The sequence below is a fragment of the Athene cunicularia genome (genome assembly GCF_003259725.1).
Source record: "Athene cunicularia isolate RWA chromosome 14 unlocalized genomic scaffold, athCun1 chr14_part2, whole genome shotgun sequence".
In the NCBI taxonomy this organism is placed as follows: Eukaryota; Metazoa; Chordata; class Aves; order Strigiformes; family Strigidae; genus Athene; species Athene cunicularia.
Window position 1 is genome coordinate 1,215,381 of NW_020799119.1, and position 19,360 is coordinate 1,234,740.

The 19,360-nt window shown below is 37.6% G+C and overlaps 1 protein-coding gene across 4 annotated transcripts in view; it reads left to right on the forward strand.

The window, feature by feature from the left end:
* Window positions 1-130: 130 nt before the first annotated feature.
* The window catches only part of LOC113485898 (BTB/POZ domain-containing protein KCTD5-like), a 34,737-nt gene continuing 15,507 nt past the window's right edge, over window positions 131-19,360 (forward strand). For 2 of the 4 annotated variants that reach the window (XM_026859335.1, XM_026859337.1), the window contains exons 1-5: window positions 131-345; window positions 9,826-9,934; window positions 11,052-11,143; window positions 12,253-12,348; window positions 15,446-15,562. In XM_026859335.1, coding sequence (XP_026715136.1) covers window positions 175-345; window positions 9,826-9,934; window positions 11,052-11,143; window positions 12,253-12,348; window positions 15,446-15,562 — 585 coding nt within the window. In that variant the 5' untranslated portion in view covers window positions 131-174. Of the gene's footprint in view, window positions 346-368; window positions 6,683-9,825; window positions 9,935-11,051; window positions 11,144-12,252; window positions 12,349-15,445; window positions 15,563-19,360 lie in introns of those variants that run through there. The other 2 variants (XM_026859338.1, XM_026859339.1) reach the window with 2 other exon arrangements.

Below are 19,360 nucleotides of genomic sequence, written 5' to 3' on the forward strand. Positions count from 1 at the left end.
TTTAATGTGCGGAGCCCGGAGTGCCCGTGGCGGGGTCTGCCGCCGCGCTGCTCGACGAGCCCGGGTACCTGGAGGAGGTTGGCTGGGGAGGGAGGGTAAGGCAAGCGCTTATAAATACCACGGAGTTTGTGTAAATCTTTATGCCGTCTGACCGGGCTTAGTTTCAGCGTTTTGATGGAGCCTCTGCCTGCGCTGATGGGTTATTTCTGCACTGTCATCACTCTTGTTCAGTTTCAAGAATCAGATCAAACGACTTCTGATAACAACCTATCACTCTGCCACAGCGTTCTGTGTTTCAGTAATTCCTTCAGTAAAATATTACTTACTCTGCACGGACTGCAAACGGTGGGTGATACTGAATATTCAGGTATTCGTTCTGATTCAGTTTTAGTTGGGAACGAAAAGCCACCAATTAAGATTTTTATTTATGGAATGGTTTGTAGTGATGGACATCAAGTGTTTGTATATAGCGCTGCCTCTGAAAGAGGGTTGGGAGCACAATGGACAAAAATGGATATACAGTACAGCACACTGAGGGAAGAGGAGGGGGCATCTTACAACCCTTGAATGTATAACCAGCAGGTTGGAAATAGTGGTGGGTTTTATTTTTATTTTCAAATAGGCTGGTAGTAAATTTCTTCATTTTCTTACACGTAACCTCCAGAAAGGATGTTTTAAATGCTGAAGAATTTAGGGAACAGAACCTGAATAGTGTTCCAGAGTTAGAGATAAAATACCTTAAAGCGTGGTGGTGTGGGATTGTGTTTTGTTGTCTTTGGTTTGGGTTGGGTTTTTTTGGGGAGGATTAGCTTACGCTGACCTATAAAAATAAATTAAAAAATGTAGGTGACTTGCTGCTAGGTCAGAAACTGTCTTTACTTGGGAGGGAGTAGGAAAGCTTTCTTCTAAGGTTTCTTAAATAAAGATAAGCACACTTAATTATTAATGCACCTGTTTAATGTGTTCCACTGCAAAAAGGTGCTTATTTGCTATCTCTCCATGTCATCAGGGAGAGAAAGAGAAGGCCATTTTTAGAAGAAATGCTTTCATTCTAGGTAAGGCATTTGGTTGCCTTTTTTTGCTGGTTGATGAATCAATTGTCTTTCACAAGCACAATCGGTGAGGTGTTGGTATCTTGCAAGAATTTAAAGAGGCTACTAATGTAAACATTTTCTTTTTTAGTGTGCTTACATTCTTGGGTTGTAGCAGCAAATCACAAATTTATGCTAAGGTTATTTAACAGGATATGGAGAGACATGATAAATTGTTTTCACGTTTCTAGACTTATGTAGTGATAGTTGTTAATAGCGTACATGACAACTGCAAGCTAGTTGCAGTCACAGCCTTGGAGAGATATCCTTTGCTTACAAGGAACATGCCTACACATTATTTGAGCTGCTTAGATAGGACAAAGTGTCATCCTTTTTTGCCAGTGTAGAAGTCTAATGGAAACCACTTTAGCAAGATGCAAACAAATTGCATTGTCCTGTCATTGTGAGTAGTCTTTTTTATAAAGTTGTAGCTGGTATACTTAACTTTAATAGATTATTTTGTAACGTGAGGCAAGCAGCACATAGAGAGAACTACAAATTGTTGAGGAAAACCTGGATTTAGAGAAAAGTCCTGTTATTCGGAGATGGGTTCTCCAGGCTTATGAACCTGAATGTCTTCAACGTGGTGTGAAAAAAGCAAAGCCTTTCCTGGTTAAATGGTCTTTTTAGTACAGTGCTTGTCAGCGTTTCATGTCCTATTGTCTTGACGTTCTGTAGTCACTGATTTTCAGTTCAGCCATTTAGAGTCTGGTTTCTTCAGTCACCTGTCATCTTGGATTTTGCAGAAGTGGCCTACCTCTTAGATTACCCATCATAGTGTATTAATTACAGTACCTAAAATTACTTAAACACGTAGAGTCTTTTTTCTAAGGATTTGATTCAGAATCTTTATATTCTTCATCTCTTGTAAACAGGAAAACATAATCCAAGCAGTTCCTTTTTTTCCCTCTGAATGATAACAGATATCATAGATGTCCTTTCAAGAGGAAAAAATTCCTCCCTAACAGCTCACCAGTTTGTGATCATACTCTCTTGATACAATAGCACATCAGTAGATTGTCTGCATGGTTTCATTTTGAAATATCAGAGGCTGTTAGCTGATGAGCACAGATATTTCGAGGGGAAAATTGGTGGTATTTGTGTCATCATCCTGGACTCTGGTTCTTTGCCACCTACGTGTAAATCAAAATCTAATAGTAAAAAATTTGGGGTTTTCCCTCATGGTTTTACTTTCTGGAGTCCTGTTGTGAGCTGTAACCTGATACTGAGTTGACATCTTTTTCTTAATTATGTACTAAGATTATTTACAGTGACTACTGTGCAGCACAACTCTGTGCTCATTAAACAGTTGTTCTTGCAAGGTGCAGCTAATAGATAAAGATATTGCCCTCTTAAAGCTTGGAGCATTAGAGCTGGTCTTTGACCTATAATTCCCTGGTTTTGATTCCATCGTGTTTTCTTCCTAAAAATCACATGGGTTTTAAACACCTAGTTTTAAAGTGAGAGAGAATGTGTATTTGAGCTCATGTGTAGGCTGATGCCTGTTACACCCATCCCAGACCTACTTGTCCCCACCTCCAGATGAGGAGGTGGGGCAGGGAAAATCCTGAGGGATGAGCCGGCAGATGAGATTATCAAAACCTACAGCCACAGCCCTCTGTTTGAAAGAAATGTGAAAAATCTAGCCTTAAATTTTATCATGTTTCCTGTATGGGGAGTTTGTCTGGGATGGACTTCAGTAACCCACTTCGGGAACTTTTAGATATATTTTCAGCAGATTAATACTGAATTATGCTCATAATACAAAAGAGATTTTATAGTTCATAGGCACATTTCATATTCCTCTGATCATGCTCCATCTGATAAGTATGTAACTCAGCAAAAATGAAGGAGGAGGTACGTCTTTTTATAGCTTCAGTGAGTAAAACCAGTTTGTGGAAAGCTCTAGCGTTGTCCCAACTGACAAAAGGGAGAGGGTCAGATTGCACATCTAGAAGCACGATCAAGCAGAAGAGCCAATAATTAAATTAACTTGTACACCAGTAAATAAATGTCTTTGAATAAAAAAGTTTAGTTCACATTCTTTCTTGATTTGCAATATTGCCGAGTCAGAGTCTTTACAAAATGAAGGCATAAGAAATGCTTATCTCAGATGAAAACACACCTACCAGCAAAACCAAACAATAATAGAGCTGTTTCTGGTTAAGCTCACCAAGTGAGGCATATAAAATTTAACCATGTTGATACATTAAGATCTTCTGAAAGAGGCTAGGTGGATGAGTTTATTAGAAGTTAGAATAAGAAACTGAAATAGTTCATAGGTTGTACTTTACAAATACCAGTTGCATACATAATGATTTTCCTCTAATTTCTACACCAAGATGCTTTTTTCTTATTTAACTACATAAGTCATAAGATTTCCTTAATGCTTGCTGTTAAAAAGAATTGAAAGGCTTCAAGAAAAGTAGCATGTTTGCCTTCCAGTTATCTTCAGGTGCTAATGTTGAACGAGGCTCTGCAGCCTGGTGCTTGGTATCGGATATGTTTCCAGCTGCAACAGAAGAAAGATCGACCTTGGCACACTCAGTGGCAAAACTAGTGTTGAATGGAATGAGGATAGTGATGTTGATTCTCTGAATTTAGTCTATTTCACAATGTGATACGCATCTTTGTATTTAAGACTATTTGAGAATCATTTCAGCAACTGAATGAGTGGTAGTGGTCACACCTACTGTTCACAATAGGATTTGTTTTCTGGAATATTTAGATCTTGCTTTAGAGATGAATACACAAAAATAGACAAGTAGTCTAGCTCGCATTTTCACCTGTGCTTAACTTAATGCTCGTAAGTTTTACTGCCAGGTATTTCCTGATTTCAGCATCTTCCTGTTTTATCTATATACCACTTTTTCTTTTATAAACTGTTTAATCATTCTTTAAACTTTCCCCCGATTGAAAAGATTGTCAGCCTTTCTTAAGGTTTTTGGCAACAGTATTCATGCTTGATTTTTAATGCCTTTCTAAAGTTAAGCGTAATTGTACTGAGGTAGAAACTATGAAGGAAGCAAGCAAGCACTGAATGTTTTAGATCAAAATCTTCCTGGCAGCACATCCTTAACCATCAGCACTGAAAAGTATCTTAATTGTAGTCATTATGCTAAGATATATAATTGAAATAAACTTTACTTGTCCAAGAGATTTCTGACTAGTTGTGTTATTAATGTAGTTTTGATTAGTACTGGCAGTCTGCTGATGCTCAAAGTTTTTAGGTCACATAGTTTGAGAAAAATGTGTTACGAGCATCTAGCTCAAGATCTAAAAAGCAGAGGGGGTAGGGAAGACAGTTATTTCTAAATCCAGATTTAGTGCCAAATATTATTGTATTTCTGTGCATATTGCTACCTTTAGCAGAATTTTCTGCCTGCTCAGTGTGTGTATACAATGTGAGTTTTTTAGATATCCATGTTAGAGTGCACAGCTTTGAGCTAAGAGCTTGGCAGGGTGGATTCTGAGTTTGTCCATTCTGGAAGAGCACTTCAGAAATCTTCAGACTAGTTTTGGCCTCAATGAAGATCATTGACTGGAAATAAATTTCTGACACTTCAACTAGTGTATTAATGCAGTTCTTGGGGAGAGTGTGTGATGGGATTAGGGAGGTATTAGGGAGTATGTAATTGGTCCCACTTTTGTGTCCTACTGGAATCCTGTACCTGATTCTTTCTGGTATCCACAATTCAGTCACTTGAAAAATTGGAGAACCTGAAGGGTAGTCACCAGATGAAATATGATTTGGCAGAAGGTTGTAAAGAACAAAACTTTTTTTTTGGGCAAGGAATCTGAGGAGTGACTTCTCAGTCCAGAAGTACATACATGGAGACTAGAAATGTAAATAGCGAAGCCTGTTCAGTCTAGCAAAGGTATTGTGAGATTCAGCCAGTAGAGTGTGAAACTATAGATGTCTAGGCTAGAAAGTACATACTTTTAACAGTGACAGTAATTAGTTATTGGAATGGCTCGCATTAAATGGCTAGGTTTCACCACTGCTTTCTGAAGGTTAAATAAATTGAGTCCTATGTATGTTTTCAATTAAGATCAGGCTAAATATTTGTTATGATTCCTTTGACCCTGACTCTCTATAAAGATTGAAGTGAAAATGATTGAGACTGGAATACATGATCATTTAAACGTTTTGGACAGTATTTTTCAAATCCTTTGAAAATACATGTGCACCTTGAGTCTCCTGCCTTCACGACTGCTGGATTGTAGATATGCTTTAGGGTTAATTTAGGAAAGAAGGAATGTGGTTTTGAGCTACACTGACCTTTCATTGGTGCACTGAACCAGGTGGTTGAAAATTTAGCAGGACTTTATTAGGCTTCCTCTAAAATTCGTGGTATTTGTAACCCAGACTAAACATTGGTGTGGGAGAGTGGTAGTAAACAACTGCAGCCTTCACTTAGCTCAGTAATGTTGTCTTTTAAATGGTGTTCTTGCAGAAAGGAGGAGGTATGGGAAAGGTCTAGGACTTACAGACAAGGAAGGGAAAACTCCTGGTAGAGAGAAGAATGTAATGCCAAAATAGAACTGGGTAAAAATACAAACACCCATGTAGTTAATTAGCACTTCAGTGTTGGATGTGCAAAGACAACTGGAGCATTTGATCTGAAGATCCTCACAAAGAGTATGGAACACCTGTAGGGTCGAAATTTGGGGACATGTGACCACACTGAATAGAGAGGAAACTTGAGTTTCAGCTACTGTTCTGGTGGGAATAACACCTGTTTGTATAAAATATATCTACAAGGGAGAAAACTGAGACCTTATTAGAATATAGATTTGTCCAGCACTTGGGGTATTCACCAGAAACTTGGGAAATGGCTTCCAGATACCCACACTCGTCAGTGCCGATTCAGACCTGCTCAGAGCCTGTAGTTGTCTGAGGAAGTAGCACAGCTGGGACAACCCAGTCTATTAATATTCAAGACAGCAAGCTTAAAGCTAGTTCAGTTACATCTGTGCAAGCTGTGGCTGCACCTTTAAACTGCCTAGATCACATTTGGAGTGCAATTTACTATTCTTGTCTTACAATAAACCAAAAATGTTTATTTTAGAAAGAGTGTCCAAAATGCTAATTACATGTGAGAATACAGTGTGTTTTCATCTGTATGTGGATAATCCAACCCTGACTGTTCTGAAAGTGTGGAAAGACTTAGGACCCATATTTTGAGAGTTGTAGGTGGAGCAGATAACTGCATTACTGTGTCAGCTTCTATTGGATTTATGTTTACATAAACATCCTTGAAGATCTAGTGTAATCGGCTTTTCGTAGTGATTTCAACGTGAAGTGCTTAGTGTACACTGAAGGATAATCAGGCGGCTCTCTCTGAAGGAGGGGTGAGAAGGCATTTGCTGTAGGAAGATGCCTGGGAAGTCAGTTTTGTGCCTCTTCTGCCTGTGCATTCTCTGCACATTGTTACACGCTGTTCTTTACTGAAGGGTTTACGTTCCGAGTCCTGACTCCCGGGCAGTAATCTGTAGCATGCCTGAGTTGTAAGGTCAGAGTCCAAGACACACATCTTTCTCTTTGGAAGAATGTTAATTAATGCATGTTTTCTATATCTGTAATCTGGGTAAGCAAGTGGACAGTTACTTTGAATTGTTCAGTCTATTCATAGTTTTGCATGGAATTTACATACTAAAGTGAATCTTATTGACAGAATTTGGATTGCTCACTTTTAGAATTTAGCTAGAGTTCTTTAACTGTTGATATTTACTAACGTTAAAAAAAAAAGTTACTATTACACCATAAATTATAAGACTTATGTGTTCCTTTTTCTTCTTTTTTTATTATTTTTTGAAGACACGTTGTTGCCTGAAAGGCTTTATAGAGTAAACTGTGACACTAGTGAGATGGTACTTCATTCATCTGTGGTATGTGCCATACATGTGTTTGGTACAGAATTTTTATTTATCAATGTGGAGATTAAGCATTTTTATAGATTTTAGATGGGAAAACTTGCTGGTGATTAGGAAAGGAATGGGTATAATGGGAAGAAGTGAGATGAGGAATAATAGAATGGAAAACCAGGTTGTGGATGATGAGGAAAATGGTTAAAAATATGAAGAAGGCAAAAGCAAATGTCTTATGTTTCACAGAGTGGATGCTGTCAGTGTGTGTAAAGCATGTTTGATACAAGTGCTAGGAATAAGCTCTGGTGTGCATGCTAGGCTAATGAGTTCAGGTAACGCAGGTTGCTGGTGACCTCTCATTAGGTGGAAGTGGAAAGAGAAGGCCTGACATAGCTTGTTCCTCTGTGTTTGTGTTGGAAGCTTCTATAGTATATAGAAATCTACTCAGGTAAGAGTAATTTCAGATACTGTAGTCCATTAAAAAAAAAAAAAGCCTTTGCGTAAGGAGTGAAGTAACCAGTGTTACTTGGGATTTCATTTAGAGCTATTTGTTTCTGTGACCCACCCGTCTTGTCTCTGTCATGGTGTAGAGCTGGTGGTCAGCAGTGCTCCGGGAGGTGTAGTGTAGTGTAAAAGAATGCAACAATCTTACTGAAGAAGCTTGTTTCTAGAGACTTATTTTTCTTAACCTGGAGGACTTCTGTTTTTTAAGCCTGTGTCTGTCTTAATTCAGTTCAACTGATGACCAAAGACTCTGCTTTTTTAAAAAAAAACACAACTGTTTCCTTTTATCAGTTTTAAATCTTCCTTTCCAACTTCATGGTTTCTGTTCCTGTATTAAATAATACTTTTAAGCTTATAATTCATACAGTTGTCAGTTAGTTTAATTTCTTTGGGTTGTATCTGTAGATTGTTCATTCTTGAAGTGTTTTGGTAATGTAAAAGTATTTAAATGTGAAACATGAAAAATATGCCATTTTATGCACTTCAGCTATCTGCTGTTTTTTGCTGTGAGACCATGAGTTTAGAAATTGTGATTAGACTTCATCAAGCACGGTCTGCTCTGAGTGTAGGTTAACTAATAGCACATTTTAAATGACAGTGTGTCTAAGTGTAAAGCATTTAGCTTGTAATTATAGAAAGGTTTCTTATTTTTTTCTGTAGTTTAAGCTGTGGTCTTTCTGCATTCTGCCAATCCTGGTAAGACAAGCACCGTTATTCAGAAACTAAATTCGTATACCAGAAAATGCATCCATCATCTTTTTTCCAATGAAACATTTTAGGAACTTTAGATCCTGTTAAGTAGAGAGAGTTTTCAGGTATCACAGTTTAGTAATCAAACCTTTTACATATCAGCATTAATGTCCAAATACAAAAGATTGGGTTAGTAGAATTTTTTTCATGTGGAACAAGTATTACTGTCACATGTAGTTTTGGGGGAAAAGATTCAAATTTAGCTAGGATTGTTGCTAGTGATGCTTTTTTAATATCTCCTGTAAACTGCTAGAATATTAAAAGTAAGAATAAATTAAAGTATTTGAGGTACTGGAGCATCTCTCCAGTACATATCTGTAGGATATCAAAGTATGTCAGTACTGCATTGATCACAGATATTCACACATAGACTCTAAATTATGTAGGAAATAGCAACTTTACTCCTTTATCTCTTTGTCAAGAGCATCAGCTATGCAGGCAAATTTCATAGGATCACAGACTGGTTTGGGTTGGGAGGGGCCTTGAAGCCCATCCAGTGCCACCCCCTGCCCCGGGCAGGGCCACCTTCCACCAGCCCAGGTTGCCCAAAGCCCCGTCCAACCTGGCCTTGAACCCTTCTAGGGAGGGGGCAGCCACAGCTTTTCTGGGCAACCTGTGCCAGGGCCTCACCCCCCTCACAGGGGAGAATTTCTGCCTTAGATCTCATCTAAATCTCCCCTCTGCCAGTTTAACCCTGTTACCCCTTGTTCTGTCCCTACACCCCTGATACAGAGTCCCTCCCTAGCTTTCTTGTAGCACCTTTCAGTCCTGGGAGGCTGCTATAGGGTCTCTCCGGAGCCTTCTCTTCTCCAGGCTGAGCAACAACAGTGCTGTACTCTGTTCAGTAAACCAAGCATCAGCTAGTTTGATCTAGCCCTTCTATGTCTGCGTGAGGTATGTAGGAACTGCATCTTCAGTATACTTTTTTTTTTTAGAAGATGCACATACAACCCTTGCTTGGTATGCAGCTGGTCTCAGTACCCTGTAAGTATTTGTACATTGGAGCTAAGACAAAACCAGAAGTTTTTAGAACGAAGTGTTAAGGTTAAAGAGAAGGTAGGTTTGTTTGCCTTTAATTAAAAAAAAAAAAAAAAAAAAAAAAAAAAAAAAAAAAAAAAAAAAGGGCCAGCAAATCCGGAATTAGAACTTCACTGGAATGTAGCTGTTATTCTGATTCTTCAGGTTTCCAAACAAAATGATAGTTTCTTGTTTTTAAGTATTATTTTTAACCTTAGTTTTCATTGTTCTCACTTACTGCTTAGATCTGTCATGCTAACAGTGTTCATAATCTTTTGATAAGGGTTGGTGGGGATTGATCAGGTAAGAGAAGTAGTGCAATACGTGATTGAGTTGAATGATCAGTATGATACAATTACAACTACAGTGTTGAATTCCTTTTAATGACTTTATTTGGCTTTAAGCGATGTGGCTGTGTCTGATACGTGCTGGCTGTTCAGATGCCAAGCTGAATATTAGCTTTCATTTTCTCGGACATTCAAATTACTGTGGGTTTTTTGGCTTGTTTGTGGATTTTTTTGGTGGTGTTTTGGTGGTTTTTGTTGGTTTTGTTTGTTTGGTGTTTTGTTTTGTTTTTTTTTTCCTAATCTAGGATGAAACTGGTGCCTATTTAATAGACAGAGACCCGACCTACTTTGGGCCAGTGCTGAACTATCTCAGACATGGGAAACTGGTTATTAACAAGGACCTAGCTGAGGAAGGTAAGATGTTACTAAATCTCTTGCTTTCTTGTCACTTGCTTATTGTTGTCACTGCTTTTGAATCACCAAAAATAACTTACAAGTAGATGGTAAATCTTAATCAGTGTAGCATTTTGATGTTTCAAGCAAAGCTGGTAGGTATCAGGCAGTTATAGTATATGCTGTTATTGGAGTGTTTTGAGTATGATTCCTGATTTCACAACCTCTGTCCCCAGTTAGAAATAGAACATAAGATATACAAACATGAGGGGGGATGCATTTTATCTTATAATCCTGTATTTGGGTTTAGTCCTCTTCAGGCAGAAGAATACTGGCTGTGAAACAAGCTTTAGAAGATGTAAAGTGAAGTAAGAGTGAAGCTCTGGGATGTTCAGATGTGTGGAATATGTTTTTGAAGAGTAAATTCTGCCCTCAGCATCTCCCTCCATGTGCCCAGTTCATATCAATTTTACCCTAATGGAGGATGACTGTTTTATACATACAGTACTAAAACTGTATCGATAAGGTATTGAAGAAATCAATCAGAGAAATACAGTCTAACAATATTAGCAGGAAATAATATGAACTATAATTTCCACGTGTTTTGTTAAATACGGTGTGTGTGTAGAACAGGTAAGCTTTGAACATGTGAGTGGGAGCAGTCTGTAATATCTATCATTAAGCTTTTGTTTCAGGGTCTAAGATCTCAAATCTTAGGTATTGAGGAAAATCCTAAATGAGGAAACATTTTCTGCACACTGGTAGCTGCAGAGCTTTTCAATAGGACTATTTGAATTCCTCTCTTATATTCCAGCCTGAGGTGAGGCCTGAGCTATGCTCGTCCATCAGTCTGCTATGGAATGACATTTTTTAAAATTTGTTTCTTGCCTCATTCTGTATGTGACATGGCATCAGTTTTCTTTGGGTTTTTTTTAGGACAGTTTTTCAGAATGACCCTAAACTTTGAACTACATGTGCCTGAAGGAAGTCAGAATCGTTAGGTTGGTAAATTACCTTTTCCTAGGGTAAAATAAATCATTTTCTATAGCTGTAGAGAAGGTCATCTTAGGAAATGGTTAGTGGTTTTGGCCTGGAATCTTTGGTTACACTCTCTTTCTAAAAATTGTTCTCATACTAGGTGTACTGGAAGAGGCTGAATTCTACAATATCACATCACTAATAAAACTGGTAAAGGACAAAATAAGAGAAAGAGACAGCAAAATCTCACAGGTGAGGCTGTTTTCTAGTGTGCTTTTGATTATTTGTTCTATGGCAAGTGGTGGGTGGGTTCCTTTTTTTTTTTTTTTTTCTCCTTAATTGCTCATTTCCTCAGTAAGGTACTGAATGGCTGCCTCCGTCACTGGCTGAGCTGAAATCATTAGTATGCAAATATTAATATTCTTAATCACCTGTAACTGCCAGTCTTCTTACAAAGGGCACAGGCATATGGTTCCAGTTTTTGTTCAAAAACTGAAAACATTCTAAAGAGTTGTTTAAAAATGACTGATAATAGTAAATTTGTCATAATATCGTTTCTGGAAATAGTTATTTTAGAACACAGCTTTTGTAGAATATATTTTTCTCATATACATTTAAATACTCTGAATATGATGAGATTGCCTAACTATGGTATAACTGCTGTTTATACAGCATACATACAGATGCAGTTTAGCTCCTGTCATGCTTTTGTAGCCAAGTTTGTTTGTTAGTGCTCTGTAGTTGAGAAGACTCCGCTTCTCATAGCAGCTCATGAATTTTTTTTTTGTGAAAGTGAATATGATAGAGAAATGGTTAAGTAAAGAAAGTATTCCGGTTTGTTCTTTAACTCTGCTACTCTGGCCTTCCCTGATAACAGTCGTCATGGAGATATTACAAACTCATATTACCAAATTTCTCCTGAAGCCAGGTTGTGATATAGCGGAGTTGTTCTAAAGGGTTTCAGCTGAAATGATCCTAGTAATTCATTGCTCTGTATGGGAAACTTTGACAGGGAAATAGACATTTTAAAATATAGTCAGACATTCCTTAAAGTTAGGTAGGCCTCTGCAGAACCTCAACCTTGATTTTGAATGATGTGGTTTGCTGCCACATGGAATGGTAGGCAAGTTTTAAGATTATGTTGTTATAACTGGTAAGAAGCACTTCAGGCCCTGAAGCATTCATGAAGCATTGAGTCTTCTCCAGTTTTAATTTTGAACAGATGAGATTTCTTTTTTAAAGAAAGTAGAGTATTCAAGGTGATGTTGCTTACCATTTCTAAAGAATATGGACAATTTTAGGCAAGTCACAAATGTGGTGAATTCCATGCTGTATTGAGCATCTTGTACTTCTTCTTGAAGGTGCCAGTCAAACATGTGTACAGGGTGCTGCAGTGCCAGGAAGAGGAACTCACTCAAATGGTTTCCACAATGTCCGATGGCTGGAAGTTTGAACAGGTAAAAAAAACCCACATGGGATATAATTAAAAAGTCTTCTAAAAATTCAGTTATGTGAAAGAGGAGTATAAAGTCAATTCTATGCATCTTTTTAGGTTCAGTCGTTTTCGGACATTGAATAAAGGTACACAGTTAGGTTAAAATTTGGTATTTGTATTCTTATTTGTCAGAGAACAAAAAAAACTAGCTTTCCAAGAGGTAAATTGTGCTGACTTGCTATAAAAACATGTACATCATGTTTGAAATGCAATTCTTCGGTGTCCACACATGAGCACTTGAAGGGTGAATAAACCAAAATTGACTAATACAAGTTTATACGATAGTAGGTCAGATATAAAGAGGTTTGGGTAAAAGAGATGACTTTGGGAGTTAAATGTTTGTCAGGCCCAAATAATAGGTCTTCAGAAAAAGGACTGATACACATAAGAGGGTGAACGTAACCAGCATGGATGTGAAGCTGGATAGATGTGAGTTACATGAATCTTTTATTTGCACTGCATAAAAATAACTTTGTGTGCACATTCAAGAATACATTGTAAAATTTCAAGATCTTTCTGTTATCTTTGCTAATTTCTGTAAATAAGAAACCAACTACGTGGCTTCTTCATCCTTCACATTCCTCACCTACCAGAATACTTACACTGCATTGGAGCAACGAACCTGTTAGCTCTGGAGTGAGACAAGTGCTCAGCCACCAGCATCTTTTTCAGTGTCTGGTGCCAACTGTAGGAGAGATTGGAATAAACACAAGCCCCTTAGCCTGTGCAGTCCCACCCTAATAACGCAACAAAGCAACATTTTTAAAAAGTATGACACACAAACATGAAAGAGAATGTTTTATTTATATTGATGAAGTGTGTAAGGTGCTGGTGTCATGGAGACAGCCATGATCAAATAAGCTAAACCAGCACAGAGAAAGCTGCTTACACTTCAGTTCTTCAGCTCAAGTGTTACCAGGTCTGTTCGGCATGCCGGAAGCTGAATGTGGTTTAAGTCCCTGAAAAAAAGCTCTCACTCGATGCACATGACTGTTTTTGATCAGCGCATTGACAAAGTTTCTTTGACATTCTTCTTTAAAGGTCATGAGAAACTGGCCTTCATTACAAATAGAGATTCTTTACTTTTAACAGATTAAATGATATTATGGCTTTTACCTGTCCTAAAGCCTTGTATTCTTTGAGAATATTGTATTTTGGAGTAATACTGCGTTGAGAGTGCAAGTGTTGAAAGAACTATTATAATCTCTTTTACAATTTAGAATCTTTTACGACTGAAAAATTCTGGTGGTTTCTTGAACGTTATGTCCTTGTTTCATCCAGCTTTCACCCTACTTCCTCCCTCCCCCGTGTTGCTCTCTTGGACACAGTTTGAATAGATAAACACAGCACCTGTACGGTCTCATACTACTCAGCTTCTCATTACCCTCAGACTGGGCCATTCTCTCCCTTGGTTGTATTGCAGACCTGCTTTTAGCAGACATCATTCACTTGAAACATGACTAGAATAATCTATATAATCTAACCAGTTTTATTTGAGATTTGAGAACACTGTAGCATTTCTGTAACTTTTTATCTTTTCTAAACCTGTGTTGCTCAGCAGCATGCTTCATTCAGAAGCAGTCTTTGGGGTGCCACCTACCACGCTTTGTACATATTATCATTGGTGGGATAGAAGTCAGCTTTTTCAGAGGAGTAATATTCCTGTGGGATGAGAGTCCTTGTGCTCTGTGCCCCAGGTAACATATTTAAGTGGTTGGTTTGATCAAAAATATTTATTTCCCCATAACGTTCCAAAATTTTCTGGTAAAATACAATTGGATGTGGTGATTAAATAGGATTGGAAGGTGTAAAACTGATGCACTTTTCCAAATACAAGTGAAAGCGCTGCTAGAATACTGCAGTTATGTATCAGTCTCAGTCCAAACCCAACTGCTAATAGTTGTGCTGCCCCACTTCTGTGATTTCAGTGAGTTTATTTTGTAGATGATTTTTAGCTTCAATTGTTATGTCTTCAGGAAATCTGAAAAAACAGTGTTTTTGCAATACTGCATAAAGAGAAACTTGGAGCTATACAAAATTACTGTATGAAAAGGCTTTAGGCAGCAGTGCCGTGTCAGTCATGTAAATTTTAATGATTAATATCACCTGAGTCTGTCACCATAATGCTGTCTGAAATACGTTTGTTCACTGTATGAAGAGGACGGTATTTGGCTGCTACCTTCAAAATTATTCACCTAACAATAGCAGGATAAAAATAAATTTACTGTTCATGAGCCTTCTCATTATTAGCAATCTCCAGTTTACTCAGAATAGGCAGTTGTTGTCTAGTTCCTCACACCTAAAGCTCTAATCTTTCTCAAGTGTGCTGACAGGCTATGCTTTAATTTAAATGGGCTAGTAAATGCCATGTATTATTAAGACAAAATATTTTTTGTAATAAGTTGAGAAATTTAGCTGAGGTTGTTCTGAACTTCTGAATATTAGACATTTGATAAGTGTGAACAGAGTTCTTGGTACTGATGTTTATGGGAACAAGACAGACAATTTTTTCCACTTCTGTTTTTTTGCTTGGATCTTCTGTAAATTGCCCCTTCTAAAACCAATTTAGAGCACTCAAATTTTTTTCCTCTAGTTGACTTCATATGATTCCTTAGCTGTATTTTGTTTATCAGTATCTGGAATGAGATGAATCTCTTTCATACCCAAGCTTGATATATTGCTTTACATAACACCTTCCAGTCTTACATCCATGTTACCTTCTGCACTTTGCAAGTATGACAGGAAAACAATGCTCACTTTCATAATACACCAAACTTTATGTAGAGTAGTTGACTACATCACAGTGATATGGGAAGTTTCCTGACTTACTATCAGTAACTCTTAGCTTCCCTTGAAATTACAAAGGGCTTTGCAACTACCTTCATAAATTTTAAGTATGTTGAAATCAAACTTGTAGCTTGATAGCAACCTGTTCTAGTGGCAAGTAAATGTTACCTGAACGTTTGAGCTCATCTGTTATTTGTACGATTTGGATAACGGTATGTGCTTCAGCTTTACAAAGGTTTCTTTTTGTGTTTTGCTTTGATTGGTTATTTCAGCTTGTCAGTATAGGTTCCCAGTACAGCTGTGGCCGGGCCCAGCAGTCAGAGTATCTGCTGATAGTGTCACGAGAAGTGAAAGGGGAAGAGAGATGCTTCCAGAAATGCTGCAGTGAGGTGTGTCACACCATTCTTTTTGCCCTCACACTGATATGCTTGGCCTCCTTGCATTTCTGCTGCTTTCAAATCATTCCACTTTATTCCTGGATGTACAGCACATAGTAATTTGTGTGTATTTGTGACTGGCTTTTATTTATATTCACAGTATTTCATTATACATTATGAATGTTCATATTGTAAAAATAATAATAAACAAACAACCCCCCCAGTTATTTAGTTAAAGGTTTTTCTTAAGAAGAGTTCTTCTCAATAGGTAATTTCCTTTCCTTAAATCTTCCTCCAAAGTTAACAGCCTTTGATCCATGCTTGTTAAATAAAAATGGTACAATTTAAACATTAGGAGCTCTGAAAATAAAGCTTTGAGTTCACTGGATTTAGAAAGGGATATTTCTGTGTTAATCATTGTTCTAGTTTGAGTGTATCTCATTGACCTAATAGCCAGTGAAGTTTTGAGTTTGAACTCTTTATTTCTGATAACTCAGAACTCTTAACTGTTTTTTAGGTATATGAAGTATTTTCAAGCTGGGACAACAAATAACAAAATTTTTCAGAAATAAAATATGGGGGAGTGAGAGGAGAACAAAACCAACAGTTTTAAATCTTGTCTCAAGTGGAAAGAACATCCTGTGTTTTTTTGACTTTTTTTCCTCTTTGTTTTGGTTTTTGTGCCACTTGGGAAATTTTCTTGAAACCCAAACGAAGAACCATAGCTTCACTCATTGGCTTTTTAGGCTGTCTCATCCTTCCTGGTCCCCTCTGCTTTTTAATTGGTGTGTTACTTCCCAGCACTCAAGACTTTGGGAAGGATTTTTTGCTGCCAGTAACATTGGAGGCAGTTTCCAGCTCTTTACATAGCTGTGCTCCATTTTGAAGTGTCTTATGGAAATTGATTTGGGAACCTGGTGTTCTGCAGTATTTTTCATCAATAAAATACTGAGAGTACTTGTTCTTTTTCTTGCTGTATAAATGGTTGTTCAGTCTGAAAGATCAGTATAACATCCTGAAGATAACATGGCAGTAAAGCGACTGGATAGCACAACCTTGCGTATGAGTTTACATGGACTCTTAGCCGTGCAGTTCTGGATTCTGTACCTGCACTGTTGCCTAGCTGAGTTCCAGTATCTGCTTTCAATGTACCGAGCACTGTCTGTTTCTTGCAGCTGTATAGGTAACATTTGGAATGTGGAATTAATGCACTGGGTTTGCAGACTTTCTGGAATGAAGTAGATGTGTCCTGTTGTTGAGAACGCGTAGGGTACAGGCAGCATGATGTTATTCACGTACTCATGTCCTAGGTAGCTCAAAGTAAAATTCAACATAGTGAGATGGGGGAAGACAATGAAGAAATTAAGGCAAGTATTAAAAAAAAATCTGGAAGTGAATGAATTTTCCTTCCTCCTAGATTTGAAGTCTGGCAATTGCATTGAGATACCTGAAATAAATGTGCTTGCCATCCTAGGGTCAGTCATCAGCATTGAGTTTAATGACTGATGTGTGTGTATCTTTATAACATTTTGCAGATCCTTTGAGAAGGCAGTAGAATGAATGCATTGTAACTCTAAAAGGTGTAGAGGCCATTCTTATGTTCATATAACTTGATTCTGTAAAAAAAAATGAAGGGAGGACTTCTATCAAATGTTAGTATAATAAAAATTAAAAGACAAGCCTTCTAGGGTACAAGGAGTTCACCACATCTGAAATAGAAGCAGTAATATTCAAAGTAGAGGAATATTTAAAATAGAATTTGAAAATAACTATTATGAAATTTACTCAGTTTTGAGAACCAGACCACCACTGAAAGAAAAATTGGCAGTCATGAATTAGGAGAGTTATTTAATGTGCGTAATTCCAATGGGAAACAGGGAAAGATAGGGCTGTTTGTGCAAGTTGGAGTGGTTGTCTGTGATGATAGTACTATTGCTAATTTGTCCCATAAATGTGCTGTATAGATTCTGAATCAATACTGTTAAACCAGCACAACAAATCTGTATAGGCAAGTTGTTGAAATGTGGCTGGTTTTGAGGACTCTAAATTCAGTTAGACATGAGATTTGTTCACTTAAGTAATAAGGTTCCTAAAAGTGATGCCCCAACCATTTTGCCTACTCATAGGGATATTTTTATGTGTACAGTCATTGATTTAAGACAAGAAGAGATTGATATATTTTGCTGGCATTGAGTAACTTGATGCAGGAATCAGTTGACCTATTCTCTCAGCTATACATACCACTTGTATCATAGGTTTTTCTTAAATAGTCTGTTGAAAGTCACGGATATTTTCTCACAGAGCTGCAGACTTAGGAAAAGTTCTTCAGAAAGTTACTTCATTATTGTCCCTGAAATAATTCTTAAATCTTTCCTTTTTGAAAGCAAGCCTGACCATAGCTAGGCATCAGGTAGTTTCTGTCTACCTTTACTCATGCCAAACCATTTTGGTGTTGTTTTTTTTTTTTAAACTTTGCCCTTACAGATTGTCATTTTTTATCTTACAAGTTCAGGCTTTGAGACAGAAACTTCCCTGTTAGTATTTCTTTGTCTTTACAGGAAAATCCTGACCTGTATTGGCACATCAAGCAATATAATGCAAACAACTGTATTATTATTATTATTATTATTATTATTATTATTATTATTATTATTATTATTATTATTATTGATTTTCATTCCTGCCTTTTTTAGTTACAGCTGACAGCCTACTAGTGTCAGCAGCCTTATTCCATGCAAACAGTGTATGGATGATGATCTAAAGAATTTTCTGTGATAAGTACCACTGACATTTTCTTATGCATGGTTATGACACTGTTGGGGCTCACGGGGATGCTCAAGCAGGATCACACTGCTTTAGTAATGAAACAAGTCATGGAAGGAAAGAACCAATGAGGAAAAATACATACATGTATATATAAGCATACAAATCAGTGAAATTCTGAGTTTCAGAATATTCTTTTTTTTTCTTTCCTTAAGTTCTTGGTCATTAAAACTCTCTCTGCTGTTTAAGCCCCATGAGCTAAAAAGTGTTTGTCCTTTCAGAAAATCTGAGAAACAGCAGGCTGGATAGTCTGCAATCCTTTCCCTGTGCATCCTAACGTGTGTTTTGCAGACCTCAAATTACTCTGATTCGTTGTGAGTCCTTTTTTTGGGGGGGGGTGGAAGGGTGGGAGGGACAATCAAGATGAATGGGACAGGAGGACACATGACAGGATGAGACAGGACACATCACACACTACACCACAGACAGATGGACATGGGGTGGGGGAGTTTAACAAGTCCTTCCAGTGTATCAGCATCCTCTTTAAAGTGTTTCCACCCGAACTGGGAACAGTGGGGTGACTTTGAATACAAGGGCAAAAATACTGCTTTATTTCTATGCAAATATCATATTCTTAGTCACACCCATGTGGAACTGCTTACAAGAGTATCATGTGCTGGAGTTCTGAAGAACTTTTTATTAACGCTGCAGAAGTGACTTTATCTTGAAATACATCAGCTGATTAATAATGGCAAAAAGTCATCCAGGTGTTTTGCAGTCAGCTAAATCAATAGCCCTATCCAACTAGCTAATAAGTAGTCAGTCTGCCACGTCTCCTAAAAAGACCAAAAGGTCAATTTATTTGTGTTATGACGCATTAGTGGGGGGTGTAAGTAGCTATCAGCTGAGGACCTGTCAACCTTGTTGAATCAGGATTGATGATTTGGCTGATGTTTGGATCTTGTATCATATCTGCTTTCAGAGAGGTCATTTAATTCTTTTGAGTGTCAATGAGTAAAGAAGAATTTTTCATTCTGGTAGTTTTTA